The sequence below is a fragment of the Rutilus rutilus genome, assembly GCF_951802725.1.
Source record: "Rutilus rutilus genome assembly, chromosome: 6".
In the NCBI taxonomy this organism is placed as follows: domain Eukaryota; kingdom Metazoa; phylum Chordata; class Actinopteri; order Cypriniformes; family Leuciscidae; genus Rutilus; species Rutilus rutilus.
Window position 1 is genome coordinate 20,621,404 of NC_140214.1, and position 21,986 is coordinate 20,643,389.

At 38.3% G+C, this 21,986-nt stretch overlaps 1 protein-coding gene across 2 annotated transcripts; it reads left to right on the plus strand.

The window, feature by feature from the left end:
* Nucleotides 1-3,702: 3,702 nt before the first annotated feature.
* Nucleotides 3,703-16,621, plus strand: gad3 (glutamate decarboxylase 3). Of its 2 annotated transcripts, none has more exons than XM_084411131.1 (15): nt 3,703-3,784; nt 4,373-4,524; nt 5,732-5,974; nt 6,047-6,137; nt 6,622-6,734; nt 6,851-6,966; nt 7,237-7,316; nt 7,407-7,461; nt 8,269-8,385; nt 8,466-8,530; nt 9,260-9,338; nt 11,744-11,893; nt 15,900-16,007; nt 16,177-16,266; nt 16,379-16,621. In XM_084411131.1, exons 1-15 carry the CDS (start codon nt 3,777-3,779, stop codon nt 16,550-16,552), a joined length of 1,641 nt encoding a protein of 546 aa, XP_084267257.1. In that variant the 5' UTR covers nt 3,703-3,776; the 3' UTR covers nt 16,553-16,621. The 2 variants fall into 2 exon arrangements, with proteins under 2 accessions (XP_084267257.1, XP_084267258.1); XM_084411132.1 differs by having other exon boundaries at nt 6,854-6,966.
* The last annotated feature ends 5,365 nt before the right edge of the window (nt 16,622-21,986 follow it).

Sequence of the window (21,986 nt, forward strand, 5' to 3'; positions counted from 1 at the left end):
ATCTATCATCACAAGCATCACACATAACAAAAATGTCAATAACCTCGTGTGTATAGGGTATAGGACCTAATAAGTGATCAAAATAAAGCAATTACACTAAAAATACTTTGTTCGCTCTCTAAAAAAAACAGCTGTCCATTAGCCAGCGTTTTACCAATATATGAAATCTTCATATACAGATTAATGTGCAAAGGGACTATTTAATTCAATGAAGTTACCATGGCTGCATCTGTTCCAGGCAAGGTAATGTTCAAGGACTAAACATAGATTTAGCCGACGAGACTGATGGAAGCAACATGGTGAGCTTAATTAAAAGCCATGAAAATAAAAACAAGCCTTCATATATCACTTGCTATTGCCTCTATTCAAGACCGAGCTCTGCTGGCCTGCTCTTGCTGAAAGGCTAACTTCCTGTCTTTTTAGACATTAAAAGAAAATAATAAAAAAATTGCAGACATACTGTATAGACAAAATTTAATAAGAGATATGAGTCAAAGACAAAACAAATCTGAAGAGCTTTTACATGTTCCCTCAATACTGTGATACGTTTTTAAAGGTATACACTTCAGTTCAATTCATTTAATGGTGCTTTATAAATAAATTTAGTTGAATTTAAGTGTAAGGGGTTTTACAGTCAAAGAACCAGAACCAGATATGATGAATGAAGACCCGGAGTCAGAATTATAATAAATTAAATAAAAGATTTACTGAAGATAGTTTGCAGTTTCATCAGCAGAAGTCAGCTTCAAGACTCACACAGGAGTTTGTAGGCCGCCCCGCTTACAGTTACAAAGATCACAGCAATTATACCCTTCAGCAAAGTAACTTCAGGAGAGCTCCGCAGCAATTCAGCACTTAAATCGTGCGATCATACGTGAATTCGCGATGTCGATCTCGTGCAGGGTCCTCGTGACGTCAGCTGTTCCGCAGTTGGTGGAAATCCGGGGTAAGGCTTTAACAAAGAAATGGTCCCTTAACTATTGGCTTCAATGACCCCTAAATGTTTTAAAGCTACACTGTGTAGGATTTTCTCCCATCTAGCGGTGAAATTGTTTATGACTACCAACTGAATATTACTTTCTAGCCCCTCCCATTCCGAGGGTGTTTTAACTCCTACAGTGGCCGTATTAATTCAAATCTGCCGGCAGCCGCGAGTAATCTCCCCCTCGCATTCGTCATGGTGCCACTGAGTGTAAAAACACGAAAGGCAAAGCTTGAATTTCCAGGTATGTCCCTCTTTGGCTAATGTATTTTCAAGATGGAGGCGCAAGATGGAGGCGCAACATGGCTGCGTTAGAGCCCGCCAGAATGGGCATAGCGCTTCAGAGCCCGCCAGAATGGGAATGGCTTATGGCTATATAAGCACTCAGGAACTCAGATTTTATCTCCTTCAGCGAACCCTCCTTCAGGACTCCACTTCGCTGATCTCTGGATAGAAGCCTTCGCCGCCGCCGACAAGCTTTCAGCGGAACAAGCCTTCTGCTTCGCAGTCCTGAGGACGCTGGCTTCCTGGGTTCACCGGACGCCGCCCTCAGGCCGCTGTTCTGCTGTGCCATCCGGCGCGCCATATCCTTTAATGCCAGTGTGCTCGTCGTTGCATCACACTTTTTCTAAGAGAGCAAAATTTCCGAGGCGTTGCTTCAAATGCCTCGCACCACCTGCGCCTCATGCCGAGGCCCTCTCTTCGGCGGGGACCATCACATTCTCTGCGCTTCCTGTCTGGGCCGCAACCATGCGGAAGCTGCACTCACCAAGGGTGGCTGCCCTGAGTGCGACTCAATGGATCTCCCCACCCTGCGGGCTCGACTGGCTGTTTTCTTCGATGACGACCCCGCGCTTCCCGCCTCTCTCCCTTTGCTCGAGCCGTGCATAAAGAAGCACCGTTCACAAAGGATGCCAGAGCGGATGGATGCAAGCTAACACACGCCGGCCCAGTCCACTCGTGCCTCGCTCTCTCCCAGAGAAACTCCCTCGCCGGTCCTTTTTACACAGGCGGACCAGTGCCCCTCTCTGCAAGCGGGGGCATCATCAGTACTCCAGCTTGGACTACTGCACATGCGTCCACTCCAGCGCTGGCTAAAACCCTGAGTACCGGCTCACGCGTGGCAATTTGGCCACTTACAAATCAGAGCAAACCACGGCTGTATCAAAGCCCTGGCTCCCTGGAAAGCAGCCGACTTGTATCAGTCAGGCGTGAGTATGGGTGTGGTTTCAAGGAGAAAAGTAATCTCGACAGACGTCTCCAAACTAGGTTGGGGGGCCCTTTACGAGGGCAGGCCCATCTCTGGCCTATGGTCAAGCCCGGAGAAGCGCCTACATATAAACTGTCTAGAGATGAGAGAGGTTGCTCTATCACTGAAAGCTTTTCTCCCATATCTAAAAGGCCACCACGTCCTGGTCCGGACGGACAACATGGCAGTGGTGTCCTACATAAATTGCCAGGGTGGTCTCAGGTCAAACAACCTGCACGCCATGACCAGAAGTCTCATTCCATGGGCTCAGCACAACCTGTGCTCGCTGAGGGCAGCGCATGTGCTCAGGTTGTGGATATGCTATCCAGAGACAATGTTCCCCCAGGGGAATAGTCTCTTCACCCGCAGATGGTTCAGCTGATATGGAGCATCTTCGGCGAGGCAGAGGTCGACCTCTTCGCCTCAGAAGACAACGCTCGTTGCTGAAAATTTTTCTCAATAAGCAAGGACGTGCTAGCCCACGACTAGCCGAGCCGTCCGCTATATGCATTTCCTCTGGTCACGATGCAACCACAGGTCATCGAACGGATCAGGGAATGCAAGTGTGCAGTGCTACTAATAGCCCCTCTCTAGAAGACCCAGTTATGGTTCTCCGAGTTGGCACAACTGCTGGAAACACCCAGGTTCCCGTTGAGGGGCCATACAGGAAGGGCCCACAAGTCGGGATGGGGATGCTAGATTTTCCCGTTCGCCTGCGTGAGGAGATCTCTCCACAGCGGTATTGGCCACGGGCAATAACTTCTACAAACAGGCCACTAAAAATACCTGAGACCAAAAGCGACCTGAGGACCTTTAGCACTCTCTCCCAGTTGGCTAGTTATATTTTCAGTCAGAGAAACAGAGAAAGCTGCCGAAAAAAAAGTTGCTTTATTTTATGTTAGTCCGGTATAAAGAGTATAGGCTACTGACAGATAAAATAAAAACATGATTGTGACAGGCATTATGATTTGTCTGATTTCTTCAAGCGTTCATATTTAGTGTTTACTATGGTAGCCTAATGTAGCGTGCATAGTCTTTTGCATCGCGTATAAATATTTCTACAGTGACCAGAATCCACATCGGATCACAAACAGAAGGCATTCAAACATGAAAGTGAGTTTTGAGGTAAATTATTTTAAAAGTCTTTAATGCTGACAGAATCAGGTAAACTCCGCCTCTGTTCGTAACCACTCCTCAAGCCCGAGCTATCCCGATTTGGATCAAGGTATTCGACGGGCCAGAAAATCCTGACCGTTGGCCCCGAGGAAGCCCCGGCGGCGGCGAGGCTTGATCAAGCCCCGGAAGTGACAGTGGAAACGCGACTGGCCCTGGCACGCACTAGCACGCTCGCTTTTGACAGGGGAAAGCCGTCAGCTATGACCTCACCACTGATCTATGACATAGATCAGTGGACCACGCCTATTTTTACTAAAGGTAACAGGTAGGCTAGTTGATTTTCAACCCTGGGGTGGAGGCTGGAGCTTTTTTTTACTTTCAACCATTTGGCACAGACTCTCTAGACAGTCAACAACAGTGGATGCCTCAATGAGAAGGTAAACTACATTGACTTATTGTTCATTATTATATTTTACAAACTTAACTTACAATGCCATTCAGTGCTTTCAATTTAATCATATTCTATGAATCTGCAGCATTTTGTCTTAACATATAATCAGTGATTGGTGTTCAAATAAGTGGTTGTTTACTGTGATGTTATCATACCAATTCGGTTTTGATTTTTCATTGAAGTGGTATCATGAAATTTCTGAAGTTTTGTGTGTCAGTGTAGTGACTGCCGTCAAAAAAAAAAAACGACAACTATTAAAAAAAATTATTTGCATTTATTGAAATAAAGCTGAGGTAAAATGTAAGATGAAACCTGACACTTAAAAAAAAAGGAATGTTGTCAGTTTACTGAAATAAAATAAGTTGAATTTGATTACCTGAAGTGACTAAAATTGAAATTACAATAAAATAAAGCTATATAAAATTAGAAATACCAATAATAATATGAAAAATTGACAAAGAACAATATTACTCAAACTTAAACTGAAATATACATCTAAAAACTAATTCAACATGAATAACTAATACAAAATAATAATGTGGGTGTTTGAGATGGTGTGCTGATGTGTGTGCAGGTCTCTAGGAAACATTATGGAGTTCACACAAGCTGATAGACGGCATTTAGACAACAGCAAACAGGATACAGGTTCTTTAGAGAAAGCTGATGACGCCCTGAAATATGATAGTTGGCACGCATCCCATGACTTCAGCTGCATCCACAGCAAAGGTACAGCAAACACTCAGATGAAAGGGTGGTGACATGTCTGAGCTTCCCCTTGCATTACAACAATGGTAGGCTACTAGAAACGATTTTTGAAAAGTAATGCAGCCCAGCATTGTGGGATATTTTGTTCTTTTCAGTTTAATACAAAATGTAAAGAATGTGAACTGAAACGAGTTCAAACTTGTTCAAAGCAGGCGCAGTTTGTTCTGTGTGATTTGACATTCAATTATCTATTCAAATATTGTTCCAATGGAGCAAAATTATATAACGTATAACTTTCACTCTAAGCCCTTTTGGATAAAAGCATTTGCCACATGAAAAAAAAAGTAAATGTAAATATTAATTTAATGTGCTTTCAAAAGATTTGTTTTTAATTCTGCTGCGATTACTTCAACAAAGTAAATATTTTTATCCAGTAGAGTGCATTCAAATTATTTCCAATCAGAGCGCTTTTAAATGTGTTTACATTTTCAAATGTAAAATGCAAATTAAACCACAGAACTGTGTTGCAACTGCTCTGGATACAAGCTTCTGTAGAATGTAAATTGCTGGTAGAATGTAAATTATAACCTCCATATCAGGCCCCCCGTCGGGGGCATTGGGGGGCAGTGGACACTGCTTGCCTGCTACATTGCTAAATTTTTATTGCAGTATGGTATGCATTGCTTTTATTATTGTTGTGTTGTTGGTGGAAACCAGGAGCTTTTGTGACTCATGTTTATGAAGTGTAGAGTCATAAATCAAATTGGTTTTGGTGTAGTTTTAGGTTGGACTTGTATTGATATACGTTACGTTGATTGTGCCTGTTACTCAAGAAAGCCACTAGATGGCACTGTGTTGTGTTGTGTATGTGACGAACAATGCAGATTAACAAAAAATATAGGCTACTAGCTAAATGTGGGTTAAGAGAAAATAAACAGAGACGTTGATATCATACGGTGAAGTATTTTACTTGAATAATTGAATAAAACAAGACTATTGTGGTCTATTTTAGTTATAGCCTAATATGGGTTGTTGTTTTGGTCTGTCTCAGATCATTAAAAAAAGTGAAAATTAAATGCCCCCCCATTTGGTTTGTTCTGGCGACGGCCCTGCTCCATACATTGATTGACCAACCTGTTAATGTTCTGCATCTGTTTTCAACTCCATTGTACCTGAAGCACAAATCATCATAATTTGTGAGAATGACGTGTATTTTGTGTTTGCTCAGATCTGCTCCCTGCTGAAGAGGGAGAGGAAGCAACCAAGCACTTCCTGCAGGAGCTGGTAAACATCTTGCTGGCCTACATCAGTAAATCCCTGAAGCGCAGCTCCAAAGTTGTAGATTTTCACTATCCTCACCAGCTTAAGGAAGGTCTGGAGGGATTCAGCCTGGAGCTCCCTGACCAGCCGGATAACCTGGAGCAGCTATTGGTGGACTGCAGAGACACACTGAAATATGGAGTTAAAACAGGTAAGAACAAGCAAAATAACACAGTTGTGTTTAGTGGAAGCTTTTGTTAATGTTGTTCTTTAATGTTGTTAGGCCATCCGAGATTTTTCAACCAGCTGTCAACCGGACTTGACATTATTGGTCTAGCAGGAGAATGGTTGACGTCCACAGCAAATACAAACATGTGAGACTCATTCATTAAGTTTCATTTCTTGAACATTCATATTTTAATTATGAAAAGAGAAAATAAATGTTGGAACACTTTGAAATTTAGAAATTAGGTATAGGTATGCAATGTTTGTATTTGACATTCATTTACACAGTTTAGAGATACACTACTGTTCAAAAGTTTGGGGTCAGTAAGATTTTTTTGTTTTTTTTTAAAGAATTTAATATTTATTCAGCAAGAACACATTCAATTGATCAAAAGTGACTGTTAAGTGTGATCTTGCAGTATATTGTAAGAAAGGAGTGAGTTTTAAGTGGACTAAATGCTGGCAAATCATGCATTTATGACATTTTGATTTAAAAAAAAAAAACCGTATTTAAAAAGTGAATTTCCATTTCCATGCTGACTTTAAAGCAAAAATGTTACAGTTCCCACTCTCCTCTATTTCTTCTGCAGTTCATCAGGACATGTATGAGTCTGAGTTCTTCTCTGCTTACAGGTTCACTTATGAAATATCCCCAGTTTTTATACTCATGGAGGAGGTAGTTCTGAGAAAAATGCATACAATTATTGGATGGCAAAAGGAAGATGGAGATGGCATCTTTTGTCCTGGTAACTAGCTGAAAGCACAAAAATACATGAAGCATTAATATTGTGTTTTGAAAAATGAAAATTGGAACTATTCAATCATTAGTATTTCATTAAACAGCTAATGGCTTTCTCCGCAGGAGGCACCATGTCCAATCTGTACAGTGTGTTGTTGGCTAGGTTTCATCTCTTTCCGGCAGTGAAGACCCATGGGATGTCTGCGATACCTCGCCTGGCGCTGTTCACCTCCGCGCACGTACATGATCTCATTATTGTTACCTCCACTCTCAGCAGGCGTGCTGTGACAGTTCCACTTACTCAATGAAACACATAGCACAACACATTTCAGCTATTACCTCCTGACCCACTGATTGGGAGGTCAGACGTTACGTGTCACTTCAGTGTTTTAAAAGTCCTGATAGACTGCCGTTAATTCAAATATTTAATGTCTTGTTATGGTAAACCAAAAGGTCAGATCATGTTAGCTGTTTGCCTATGCATGTTTAACATTCGCTTTCCTTATTAGAGTCATTATTCAATCAAGAAGTCTGCAGCAGTTCTCGGCATCGGCTCTGAAAATGTTATAGTCGTCAGATGTGATGAAAGGTAAGATTGGTGGACGGAATCATAAGTTCATAATTTGCAGTGTGTCCTGTTAAACAAGATGAATAAAACGTGCTGGTGTCTCTCTGTGAGGGGGAAGATGATCTCTTCAGAACTGAACTCCAGCATTGATGCAGCAAAGTCTAAGGTTGGTCAAATGAGCTGATATTGAGCTACATATTTAATAATATACAAGTTTGTTTTCGGTCCCCGCCATTTACACGTAACGTATCCATATAACATATAACTGGCCATATTGTCTAAAATGCAGATTACTCAAAATCAAAGTCTTATAGGATGCAATATTTCACAGTCTAGCTGTAGTAGCCTACTAGATATCAGCTTGTGAAATGGTCCATTTTAGAAATGTGAGATGTGGTTATCCCAGTTAAATGATATGTTTGTAGCATGTTAAATTTGCCCAAAATAGGCTAGAATCTAAAATCAAACATTAACATTAAAAAGTTAAGCTTAAACAATTCTGACCTTCTTCTCTGCTAAACTTATAAAATCACTATGTATCATATTTAATAGACTGGCGGTCATAGAGATTTTATTAATATCAAACAATATGAATGTATCTCTCCATGTTGCAACTAGGTTACTATGAGAGAGTTGCATCACCAACAGATTCATTTGAAAATAAATTCCTGTTCTACCACTTTAAAATACAAGCTTTACATGCAAAACAAGAAATCGTGTGAGTTGGTTATAGACAAAATTTAAATAGCTAAATTTAAATTACTGCAGTGCACACATCAACAACAAAAAAGAAAAAAAGATAAAAAAAAAAAAAGATTCAAGGCTATACCCCAATAGCTGTGCATCTGACCTGTGAACTACATGCGAATGTGCTGATATTCAGATGAACAACACATGTACTCGTTTGGCTTCTTATGGATAATATTGAATGATTGTGTATATGTCTTTAAAAATCCTTGTATGCTGTCTGCAGGGTCTGGTCCCATTCTATGTCAATGCAACTGCAGGAACCACAGTCTACGGAGCATTTGACCCTCTGAATGAAATAGCAGACATTTGTGAGCGCCATGGCCTATGGATGCATGTGGATGTAAAATGTTTAATCATTATTATTATTAAGTACATTTTATTAAAAATGATGCAGTGCTTTAATGTTCTCCCTTCATTTAGGCTGCCTGGGGTGGAGGCTTGCTTCTGTCAAACAAACATCGTGTGAAAATGCAAGGAATTGAAAGGTAACCTAAATCAATCATTTTAATTGTATAATGTGTTCCTGTTGCTCAGTGGCACTAGAAACTCCAAGGTCATGGGTTTGATTCACCAGAAAAATTGGTGGCAAAATGTATACCTTGAGTGCAACACAAATTGCTTTTTATTAAAGCCTCTGGTAATGTGCTGAATGTTGATGGATGTAAGGTTCCTGTAGACGCGTTACCTGTTTATCAAGAAGTTGAAATCTCTAGTTGCTTTTAAATCTTATTGGCTAATGCAAGCATGGTCTCCACCATCTACCTTAAATGTCAGCAGTCGATTCTCTGGACACTTCTTCAACATCCCTCTGTTTCATTTTATTTTAACCAACACAAAGTGCTGCCTTCATTGCCATTCCGTTTGGTGCTCTGCAGGGTGATTCAAGTAATTTCTCTCCAATTTTAGCTGCAAAAGGAGTGTGGTGAAAGCACATTGACATTTACTCTGAGACTGTATTAAAGCATATAACCCTGTGTGCTTAAAAACATTTTACTTTCCTTTCTTTTGTACTGATGGTTGGTCAGAACCCGCAATTACAGGATTGCTTCTAGCGTACATCAAACTGATAAAAGTTTCAGTCTAATTGATTCCACCTCCAGTTTCACCTCTGTTTCAAAAATAATTTTATATTTTAAATATGTACTTTAAATTGATGGAATTGTTTTTTTTTTTTACATCTAACATCATCATGCTATTCATATGCTTTCAACCAGAGCCCATTCTGTGACCTGGAACCCACACAAGATGATGGGCGTCCCACTGCAATGCTCAGCCATTCTAGTGAAGAGAAAGGTGAGCTGAGATGGGCAGTTTAATCTATGATGTTAAGCTTAAATAAAAAAATTAAAAAAGGCCTCTAAGATAAAGAGATATTATATTTATTACTGCTCTGAAGAAGCTGCATAACATAAATGTATATAACAGCTAGTGTAAGGTCATTTTCACCAGTGTTGTTTTTGTATCATTGAGATACTATTATAGTTTTTATTAGTATTTTGAATCAGTTTTTATATTTTTTCTGTATTCATTTTAATTTTGTTTTTTTTTTCATTTTCTTTTTTTAAATAGTTTTTTTTAAATGTCTTTATAATTTGTATTAATTCTTTAAATACATTTTAGCTTTAGTCATGTTAGTACATCAAGTTCAACTAAATTATAAAAGTTTTTTATATATATTTTATTTCAGTTAAAGTTTATTTAATTTGAAGTGATGAAAATGTTTTTTTGTTTGTTTTTTTATGGTTCTGTTTCAGTTTTAGGTGACTAAATGTTGACTGACAAGCTTTACACAACATGCACATAGAATTTCCTTAATGTAGCAAGTTGTGGAGGAATTCCAGTGAGGAAAAGAAAGTAATTTCTTTTCTCATAACCAACATAAAACAAACACAACAGTACTATATAAAGGCTTTTCACACGAGTAGGCTATGTTTAAACTAAAGGATTTATACTTTCATTAATTTGATACCCTAGTCCACATATGAAGAACAGACATGCCAATTTACTGACCTGATGCAGACTAATATACACATTGCTGAAGTGGATTTATATTGTCTTGGTCTGTAGCGGGGTTTATGCAAGCTAGCGTGAAAATAAGCATTCTGATATCTGCCGCGCTGCAGTTCCATTTTTCACCGCAGATTTACATAGGGTAAACTGTGAGGCACGGTGGAACTGGGGAGGGCTCTGGCACCCGTTGCCCCGCTTATTATCATTGTATGCCTGCCGAAGCCATACGCTAAATTTTTATATATCCTGCTCACTTTATGACTTAAAATATTCCAGAAAATCTCATAAATATTTGTTGCAGAATGCTGAACACATTTACAATTTATTATTGATTCAGCTTATATAGAGGTCTGTGCTTTGGATGAATATTCTCATACAAACGAGCCGCGGCTGACTGACGTCTTAAAGTTAGGATAACCTCCAAACTGTCTTAAATCCCCTAAGTTTAGATGTTTAATGCATTTATTGGGTTGTTTCAAAGATTAAGCAGTGCTACATAACACAAGCTACATACATATCACGGTAACGCTTTAGAATACTGTTCCTTCATTAATGAATAACTACACAGAAACAAATGAGTAACGCATTATTAACATTCTTGTAAATACTATTAACTAACAAGTTAGTATATTATTAGCTAATCAGTAACTAAAAAATGTTTCATACATCCCAGAGAACTACTATATACAGGTTCATAATTAACATGAATAATGCATAATTTATAATAAAAGGTAACGGTAACCCACTAATAACACAAGTGTTACTACATGATAACTACCTAATATTGACTGAAGTCATTGTAAGCTTTTGAGATTTTTGTCAGATTTTGAATAGTAATTCCTTTTGATGGATTTGGTAACACTTTAGTCATTACTAGTGTTTTCCCATGATCGTCACTTTAGAATACTGATTCAAATAATTAGTAGTTCCTTTAAAAAAGATGTAATAACACTTGAGTTATTACTATCCAACACCTTACAAAAATATCAAAATCTTATGACTAAAGTCAACATCCTTTAGTTATCAAGCTTTTCACTTTAGAATACCGATCCAAATGATTAGTAGTTCCTTTAGAAGGATGTAGTAACACTTGATTAATTACATTATGAATTATTAATATGAATTATGAAACTGTATATAGTAGTTCTTAGTCTTCAGTGAGGTATGATAAATAGTATTTACTGATTAGCTAATAGTGAACTACCATAATCGACTGAGCACTATTACTTACTAATTTGTTAATCAGAGTTTCTTGATAGTTTATAGTAGTAACTAGAATGTTAATAGTGGGTTACTCATTTGTTAATGTGTAGTAATTCATTACTGAAGGAACAGTATTCTAAAGTGTTACCCATAGTACTAGTACAAGGTATGTGGACAAGTGCAAAAAGGCAAGGTGTTTTTCAGTCAGAGAGCCTTCAGCAATACCCGCCTTTCAATCAAATAACATCGAAGCCTGTCATTTTTTAAAGAAAATATTTGAGAAATTCGTAAGACTTTTTCAAGAGTTGCCTTAGGAACATTCTTATGAATTTATATTTTATCTTAAGAATTTTCGTAACTTTTTAGCTTCACTGCTCAGGACAAACCAGGGACTCATCTATTATCACCACAGGCAGCAAACAGTCCTTGATGCTTGGGGAGGTATTGAAAACCAAGGGTATGTAAAGGTCACGTGTTGTTCTCAGGGCCTTCTGCAGGAGTGTAATCAACTCGGTGCTGAGTATCTCTTCCAACCTGACAAGGCCTATGACGTGACCTATGACACCGGGGACAAAAGCATTCAGTGTGGACGGCATGTGGACATCTTTAAACTGTGGCTCATGTGGAAGGCGAAGGTAAAGTTTATGGCAGCTATTATGGCACTATTAAAGACACTGAAAAACTATCACTATCACTATCACTATTAAAGACACTGAACATTTTGGGTCATCCATATTTTTATCTCAGAAATGCAGTGTAAGAGAAAAGAAACATCCACATTTTTACCAGGCTTAAAATGGAAATAAATTTGAGAATTGTTTGTCTAAAAGTGATACTTATGCCTGAGTGATCTTAAGAGCAATCCAAGAGGAAATGTACAAATGCTAAAAAGTAAGAGGCCTAAAATTAAACCCTGGGGGACACTAGTATGAACTGAGCCAATCTCAGACCTGAAATCACACCACTCATAAAAACAAACTGGCGGTCATAGAGATAAGATCTAAACCAGGTTAAAACAGTCTCAGAAAAACTATAGACGTTTGAGTAAAAGGTTGTGATTGACAGTATCAAAAGTGGTACTAAGATCAAGAAGGATAAGGATGGAGAGAGAACCAGACTCTGAAGCTATTGGCAGATTATTGGTGACCTTGACAAAAGCTGTTTCTGTACTAAAGTTTTCGAAAATCAAACTCAAGGGCCTCAAAGAGATTATTAGCAGTGAGATGTTTGTGCAGCTGCAAAGCCGCAAAACGTTCACATTTTTTTGCCAGAAAAGGAAGATTTGATATATTGATAATTGTTTAAACTGTCCACATCAACATTATGCTTTTTTGGAACTGGGGTTACAGCAGCAGTTTTCAGTGCTGCCTGCACAATAACAGTGTGCAAAGAGTCATTTATAATGTTGAGAACAGCCAGGCACAAATAGTTAAAACAAGATTTAAATAAGCTTGCAGGGAGGGGATCAATTGTGCAATTGTTGGTTTTCATACGTGATACCTTCCTACTCAGCAACTCGGAGTCAGTTTGAGGAAAATTAGAGAAAGATGTGCCAGAGTAACTAGGGAAATTAGAGGCAAGAATATTTTTGCAACTGTAAAGTCTTGTCTTCAAGAGGAGCTGACGAAATCTGTCTGATTAATTGATTTCCATTTACGGAAATTAACAATGTGTGAAGATGATGTACTAGGAAGATGCAATTCCACATTAAAAAGTATCGCCAGATGGTCAGAGAGACCAATATCAACAGAGGACAGCTGAGACACAAATGAATCATTTACGATCACAAGGTCTAAAGCAGTGTTCCTTAAATCCTGTCCTGGAGGGCCACTGTCCTGCAGAGTTTAGTTATAACCCTAATCAAACACACCTGAACAAGCTAGTCAAGGTCTTCAGAGTTACTAGAAAATTGCAGGTAGGTGAATTTGATCATGCTTTGAGCTGAACTCTGCTGGACAGTGGTCCTCCAGGGCTGGATTTGAGGAACCCCATGGTCTAAAAAGTATGACCAGAGAATGTCTAAAAAGGCGAGAAGTTTCACTCTCAGTACACTTCCGGCTTCTGAACTGGTTGCAGTTCCACTCTGATTCCATATGAGGGCGCTCACAGGACGAGTGCAGAATGAATGGAGGTTTATGGCGCTATACCAACCAAAATCCACTTTTCTCAGGATATAATTTTTTGTCTAGTAATTTGAATGTTGTATTCGAAAGGAGATGCAAAGAAATTACACATTGCTGGGTGTTAGATTTTTTAGAGTCACTTATTTGCTTAAGAAAATGTTTTAAAGTGTCAATGACGTCATACACATCGTACGACCAGAGATACTGCTTTACGGCAATCCTTCAGTCACTCTGGTGCTTTCGCGCTCTGCACTTTGTTTTCTCTGGAGGCATCGACAACACAGCTGACACAGGTAAATACACGTGCTAGAAGAGTTTTTGTTTTGTTTGTTTCTGGTCCCGCTTCGGATGCCACGATGCCATCAAGCGGTATCTCTGGTCGTAATCAGTCCTTCACTGACCAATCAGCGTTCATTAGCAGAATGCTAGTGTGTTATGGGCAACAACAACTCAACCTGTAAGAAATCGAAAGGACATAAGTACTCGTTCATTCAACTTTCGACCTATAACCCATGTTGAACTTGCAAAACCTACACTCAAATCTGAGATTTCTCAATGGCAATCGGGTGAAAGAGACACATTTAGCCGTCTAGCCCCATAGACTCCCATTCATTTTGCACTCATGGCGATCGCCCCCAGTGGAACTCTGGTGGAACTACAACCAAAATTCGGTACAATAGGACTTAATAGGGAGTGGGCAGGCTCTCCGTAGACGGGCTCTGGTATGACCTTTGTTGTGAGTTGAACCACTAATAAACTGTAAGATTAAAACAATCAAGTAAAAACAAAAGGATTCTCTTGAATTTAAGACACAGCATTGACAGCTGGTTAGCAAACTCAGACATAAAAGCTTAATTTGCCTTTTTGTTGGTCTATGTAGCGATAGTTGCTTAAGGGCAGAAAGACTCAACACAAGGCATGATGTAAATGATGTAATGTGGTACACACGGAGTGCTGAACAATATTTTTAAGAACAATTTAAAAGAAAACTTTAAAACATAAAACAATAAGACACAAACACAAAATTGATGTTTAAATAAAGGCCATTTGAATTATAAGTCTTCTTAGAGAGACAGGTTTTTTATTTTGGTTTAAAAAGTAGGCTGTTCCACAGTTTAGGGCCGGCTATGGCAAAAGCTACAATCTAGGGACCGTTGAGAATGTCTGATTCGATGACCTTAAACATCTAGCTGGAGTGTTTATACTCAAAAGGTCAGAAAGATAAGAGAGTGTCAGGCCATTTAAAACCTTTAAAAAAAGATTAAAAAATGTAACTCCATTCTAAAACAGACTGGCAGCCAATGCAAATAGAGTAAGACAGGGGCGATATGTTTGTATTTACAAGTGTCAGACAGAAGTCTAGCTGCTGCATTTTGGACTGTTTGTAAGCGATTCATATAAGATTGTCTAATACCTATATACATTGAGTTGCAGTAGTCTAGTCAAGATGAGATGAAAGCATGTATAACTCTCTCAAACTCAGCAAACTTGAAAAAAACTCTTAACCTTAGCAAAGAGTCTTAGCTGGAAAAAAAAAAACTTCATTTAACTACTGCATTTAACTGCTTATCAAAAGTCAAAGCAGAATTGAAAAACAACATCCACATTTTTGCTAGGGCACAATTGCCTTAAGACATTTAGGGACATCCAAGCTTTAATATCTGACTGACAAGCTGTTAAAGCACTCAAACTCTGGTCGTGATTTTGCTTAAAAGGCACATAAATTTGAGTGTCGTCAGCATAACGATGAAATTACACTCTGTGTTTATTAAAAATGGACCCCACTGGGAGCATATATAAAGAAAAGAAAATGGGAGCAAGGATAGATCCTTGGGGAACACCACAAGTCACAACTGATTTGGAGGATGAGCACCCATCCACAAAGACTGAGAAAGTTCTATTATTCAAGGATGAAAAATGATTCCCCCAGTGGAGATCAAGTCAGTGGAGATCAAACAGCCTATTAGCCTTCTGGATAAAAAGAAGTCTATCGTTTTGTTTGTGCCGTGTTTTGGTTAAAAACGGTAAGTCCAGTTCTCTATCTGTGATAATATCCGATAAAAGCAAAGCCTTATTGTTTACTGAACATGCATTAAATAACGCAACATATTAACCGGGCTCTGGGACACAGCAGAAGGCAGCTCCGATCAGGCAAGCGAAGATGAAGCACTGAGGTCCGCACCAGTATGAGAGACTCCTTAAGTCTGTCGCAGACTCATAGGGACATAGATGTTAAAAGTAGAAGAAAGGCTGGAACTGTGTCCTAAATTTCAATGAATATACCGCCTTTGTCTCAACTGGCCAGCATTTCGAGTTCATATGTTCATAAAAATAATTGAAAAGTAGAAATTGTACCCCAGTTACAACCAAAAAATATTCAAAACATATTTGTTATTTAGTATTTTATATAATCATATTCTATTATTCTTCTCTGTGATTTAAATATGACAAAATGGCAAAAACAGCTCTAAACCTTGACACACAACAATCCAAACATATTTTTTCTTTTCTTATACAGGGCTCCGAGGGTTTTGAAGCACAGGTCAACCACTGCCTAGAAAATGCAGAGTATCTTTACTACAAGCTGAAGAGAAGGACAGATTTTCAGCTTGTCTTCAAAAGTAAAGTAAGTGCCATGTTTTTGTTTTGTTTTGTTTACTTTGTTTACTTTACTTTTTAAAATTTTAAAGATGGAAATTACTGAGTGATTTCAACAGTAGAATTTCTGCCTAGCCGTTACATACACATTCTCGACGACGGTTTATGATTTTATATTTTCTGTATTTTTATTTCAGCCTGAACACAGTAATGTCTGCTTTTGGTATCTCCCAAAACAAGTGCAAAGCATTCCTCCAGGTCCTGAGCGAGACAGAGAACTTCACTTGGTAGGTCAAAAATTTTATTTATTTTTTTACCAGTAAATTAAGGAAGACACATTAGTCTTCATTTAGTCATCCCATTATCTGCTTTACAAGCTGACATTATGAATTCCCACAGGTGGCTCCAAAAATCAAGACAAAGATGATGGAGGAAGGATTCACAATGATTGGCTATCAACCTCTGGAAGACAAAGTGAATTTCTTCCGTTGTGTTTTCTCCAACCCAGCCACCCAGAGGGAGGATGTGGACTTCCTATTAGACGAAATTGCTCGTCTGGGCTGTGAACTCTAGTTTGCAAAATCACTATTTATAGCCTTCTTTCTTCATACCTCTGATGCCAGTTGTCATTACATACAGTCCCGAGTAGAAGCATTTACAGCTTTCTTTTTTAATTTATCTTTGAACATTATTAGCAATTATTAATAATTTATCCTTTGTCTAGGTGCTATACTTGATCTCTTTTGCCAAATCTTGTAGCTTTTGACTGATGTAGCATCTGAACTAAATTAAAAATGAGATTTGAAAGACATAATAGTGGAGCCACATTGACCAAAGGGAATAGATGATCACTCACTGATTTTCATTAAACCAACATGCCAACAAAAAGCGTCCCTTACACAGTATACCGTGACTAAAATGCACCTGCTCTTAATCAAGTTGTACAAATAGAGTGAATTCTGAAGGGAAATTGGAATGACTTGCTGCTGTCAGATAGCTCAATTGTTTTGCAGTCTACTAGTGCCTCCTGCTGGTGGGATCTTCTAATACAAGACTGTACAAGTGTTACGTATTCATATTCATCATGACATTACTTCAAAATATAATTCTTATATTTAATATACACATTATAAAATATATATTGAAATGAATTTTGGTCTCTGAATTTATTTGCAGCTTGTTGGTTTTTATGCTTTGCTCTGTCCTACACGAAAGGAAATTTATGTGAAAGTGATTTTACACATTATTTATTTGTACACCACCTGCTATTCTTGCTTCATTAGTAATACATTTATGTAACATGCAGGTTCCATCGAATTTAGTTTTATTACTACAGCACAACCTGTTAGCTGGGATTAATTTGTCTTCTAGCCCACAAGTGAAGTTCACAACGTAATTTGGGGAGGAGTGGACCCATCTAATATTTAAATTAACTGCCGTAGCATATCAGCAGCCGCTCACCTTGCTCTGGCATCAGTTGTTTTGGCATCCCTCCACCTCCCCAACTCCACCAATATAATTTAGGCATTTTGCTATACTCATCATCCAAGCATCAGTAGTCCCACTGGGGGGTATATCTAAGCTCAAACTGAAGCTGCTTCCTCGAGCCACTCCACTGCGGACAGCAAGCCAAATACACTTAACCTTATTAGCTTAAAGATTATATGGGCAAAGGAACTCGTGAAATGACACTCAAGACTGGTCAGAACTGATGTGTTTTTTTTTTTTACCCTTTTATCCCAAGCTCTTTGTCCTGACAATATTTGTATCCCTATATTTTCATAATATAAATTTCAAAAGCAGATGACAACATGCTTGTGCAGAGCATAATGGGATTTTTGGGCACGTGTGACTGCCAAAATGGATTGTGTCAGTGTTGTGTGTTAATGGCCTGTTAAAGGCCCCTTTGGATAGGTGATTTACTAAAGTTAGAGGAGAAACCGACATGTGGACAACACCATCAATCATGTACAGTGCAGCCTAGTACTCTTGCATGATTTCAGCAAATGCGTGCAGTTCTGTAGCATGTTGACAGATGCAGGCCAAGGTAAATGAGGTGTGCTCCTTTGGCATTGTTAGGCAGAGCTCTAATTGGCTGCCAAACATATGCCAAAAGTATGTGGAGGCTGCTGGAACACCACCACACCCATATTTTCTTGGTGAACATTTACTTTCAAAGCACTGGGGATTAATAAAGTGTTGTTCCTGATTTTACTGCAATAACACTAACATTTTCCACTCTTCTACATTTACACATTTATTCATTGAGCAGATGCTTATTCAAAACAAAGCCCTTCCACAGGATGTACAGGCAAAGTCTTTGTTAAAGTTATATGTAGCCTTTTCACATTTTTGGGTTTGAAATGTGGAAGTGAACTATAGCAGAAATCTTCTATAGACATACGCTTGAAAGCCCATTTACACGACATTAATAAATCATAATCAGTTTTGAGGGTAACGCATTACAAGTAACTTGAGTTATAATCAAATTACGTTTTTCAAGTAACTAGTAAAGTAACGCATTACTTTTTATATACAACAAAATATCTGAGTTACTTTTTTAATTAACGCTTGTTTTCCATTTATTGACTGACACCTCTCCTGTCCTCATGTTGAGAGAAATCGTGACGCGAGTAAGTGCAGTGGCATTGTGTGCACTGTGAACATAAAAAAAAAAAAAAAAAAAAAAAAAACCCTCCTTCAGTGTTATTCAAAATCATTTTAAAAAAGGCAAATCAGAATATTAGGCAAATCTGCAATAATTAAATATATTACATTACAAAATATACTTCATGTATTTAATTTCACTTTATTAACCAATGTCTTTGCTGCTGACCTTCGATGATCCACTTCAACCGTCCATACTAATAGGCAAAAATGACTATAAATAAACTAGATAAAATAAATACATAAATAAATAAGCTTCTTCATTTCACTTTTAGTGTGAAAGGGCACTTCGCTTTGCTTCGTAGACAGAGTCTGGCATGGCATAATTGAAAAGCGTTTTCTTTCTCACGGGGAGGCGCTTGTCTGAAGTTTAAAATCATTGGTTCCCGTAAGCCAATTACATAACGTTTGGTTATAGCGTGTTATGCGCATGCTCAGCTGCATCTAACTTCCACTGTAAACACATGTAGTATGATGCGAAAACAAAACCATCGCGAAATACCGGAGTGAACATGGCTGTGTGAATGACTTTTGCAGATTATGTGAAGTAAATCTACGCATCCACGGTACAATCAGTGTCTACGTCACGGCTCTCAGCCCGCCCTCTGTTCGTTGATTGGCCGGCTGTTTTCAGGCCGGAGGAAAACGGAAAGCTATTACGCTGTCTCAGACTGAGTACAGAAGCAAAATGAAATTGAGCGGAAGTAAGAAGTCTGACGTAGTCAGGTTAATTTACATCGGCAAAAAATATAACTTTTTATGCTGTTTTTAAAAAACAAAGCAAGCAAGCGCAGCCCAGGGCTAACGCATTACTTTCCATAAAGTTACCTTTTTAGGGAGTAATGAGATATTGTAATGCATTACTTTTAAAACTGGGAGTAATGAGATATTGTAATGCATTACTTTTAAAACTTATCCAGCACTGACCATAATTATGACATAAAAGTAGAAATGATGAGATAAAAAGTCATTGTTATGGCAAAAATACTTTTTGTCATAATTTTGACTTTTTATGTCAGAATTGCGATTTACCAAAGCATTTATTTTTATGTGACAGAAATAGGCTTCCATAGAAATAGGGTTCTATGTATATGTATGTAAGAGATCATAGCAAATTTTTTTGCGCTCTAATTTGCTCCAACAATGATCAAGAAAAATCAACTCCTGCATTTGCATGATTTTCTCAAAGAAAGAAATAAAAAAAAGGAAAGAAAAATATAGAGAAAGAGAAGGCCAGAAGAGAGAAAGATGTCAAATTTACCTTCACTCCCTCAGCTGAATTTGAAGCCCTGTTGTAGCAGGGTCATAACACTCAAAGTACAGTGTTTTGTGTACATAAAAAAAAAAACAAACAAACACAAAATTTACTATTTAAAATTTAAAACAAAACACTTTATTTAACAAACACAAAACAAAGTAACATAAGTTGCCCGACACACAACAAAGATAAACACAAAAGTGTACATAAAATAACAACAAGGCATTGTACTATGAACAAAAAAGTGCTGCAGGACAAGCAGAGAACAAGGAAAAAACAAAAGACAAATAGAACCTCTGGAGGCACTATATCATACCAAAACTCAGAATACCACAAATGAGCATTTATACTGTCCAAATATGGTGTCCAAGTGCGAATAAAAGTATCAGTTGTAGAGTGAATAAAACATGTTAGAAGTTCCAGAGGAATAGTCTCTCTAATGACTGAATGCCATCCCTTTATAGTGGGAGGTTTATCGTTGATCCACGACAATAGTAAATTCTTCCTGGCAGCAAAAGTTAACAGGCTAAAAAGACGTCTTTAATGCTTATTGGAAATAAGCTTACATGGGAAACCCAGGAGAAGAGACAAAGGGTCAGGATCCAGGGCCAAACCCAAGATGTTATTTAATCGAGCTACGATTCTGGACCAGTAGGTCTGGATCACATGACAATCCCATACACAGTGAATATAATCTCCTATGTCAGATTTACATTTGGGGCAGAGTGGTGAGTGAGCTGGATTGTATTTGTGTCTTAGAAGAGGCGTAATATGTATCTGTGGAGGATCCTAAGTTGAATGGCTCTTGCTTTATTGCAAACTGAAAGCCTATTGGCTAGAGACCAAACCATCTCCCATTCATTCTCCGAGATATCCACCCCAAACTCTCTTTCCCAAGTTAATCTGAGGTGCGAGGTATTTACTGTACCATAAGAGCACAGGGCTTTATAGAAGAAGGAGATCAACTTTTGTGAAGGAGGGTTTAAAAGTATCCTCTCAATTACTGAAAATGAATATTTGGAAGTAAGTGTAGTATTTCTGAATATATAATCTCTAATTTGCAAGAATCTAAAAAAATGTTGCCTAGGTTAATTATATTTTGAGGCTATAATATCAAAGGGCAATAGTGATCCCTCCTCAGATATAACCTATCCTACATATACCATTAGCCAGCCAAAGGTTGAAACCAGGGTCCATAGTACTTGGCAAAAACTCTGGATTGTTCAGGATTGGCAAAAGAGGAGAGGTTGTGTCGATCCTATCTTCTAATCTTTGAATTACACGCAATGCCTTGAGAGTATTACGTACTAAAGGATTATCACACATAGCTCTCCTCAGCTAGAATTACAGACAAATAGTACGTTTTGTAAAGGGCATTTGGACTGTGAAGATTCAAGATCAAGCCAAACTGATTTAGGGTCTTCGTTAAGCCACTCAACAATGAATCGAAGCCTGCAAGCCAACTGATACAGTTTAAAATTTGGGAGATCCAAACCGCCCTTTGCACCAGGGAGCTGAAGCTTTGATAATTTCAACCTGGGTTTTCTTTTGCTCCAGATAAATTAACTTAGCCACCCATTCAACTCTTTTATAACCTTATTAGACAGTAAATAGGAATCATCTGCATTGGGTACAGTAAGCGAGGTAGGACATTCATCTTTATCATGGCAACCCGTCCCAGACAGGACAGAGGGAGAGTCATCCACCTGGTCAAATCATCTCGGATTTTTTCTAGCACTGGTGTATAGTTTCCTAAAAGTAGGGGTTATATTAATATCTAAATAAGTAAAACCTTCCTCGGAATATTTAAAAGGAAAGGAGGAAGGTTGATTTATGGACCTCTTATTCCCTATAAATAGGGTGACTGATTCACACAAACAATGTTAATTGCTGTGGAATGCTCATACATAAAATGTTGTTCTATTGTAAATGTTTGTGTAAGGAGATTGCATGGCTATGTGCTTGATTTTATGGACCTGTGAGTAAAGGGTGTAGCTGAATCAGCCAAACCTGTTAATTACAATGTTGAGTACTGACGTATGCTTGTCATTCTTAAGATTTTTGGGATCACTCAAAAGTGCT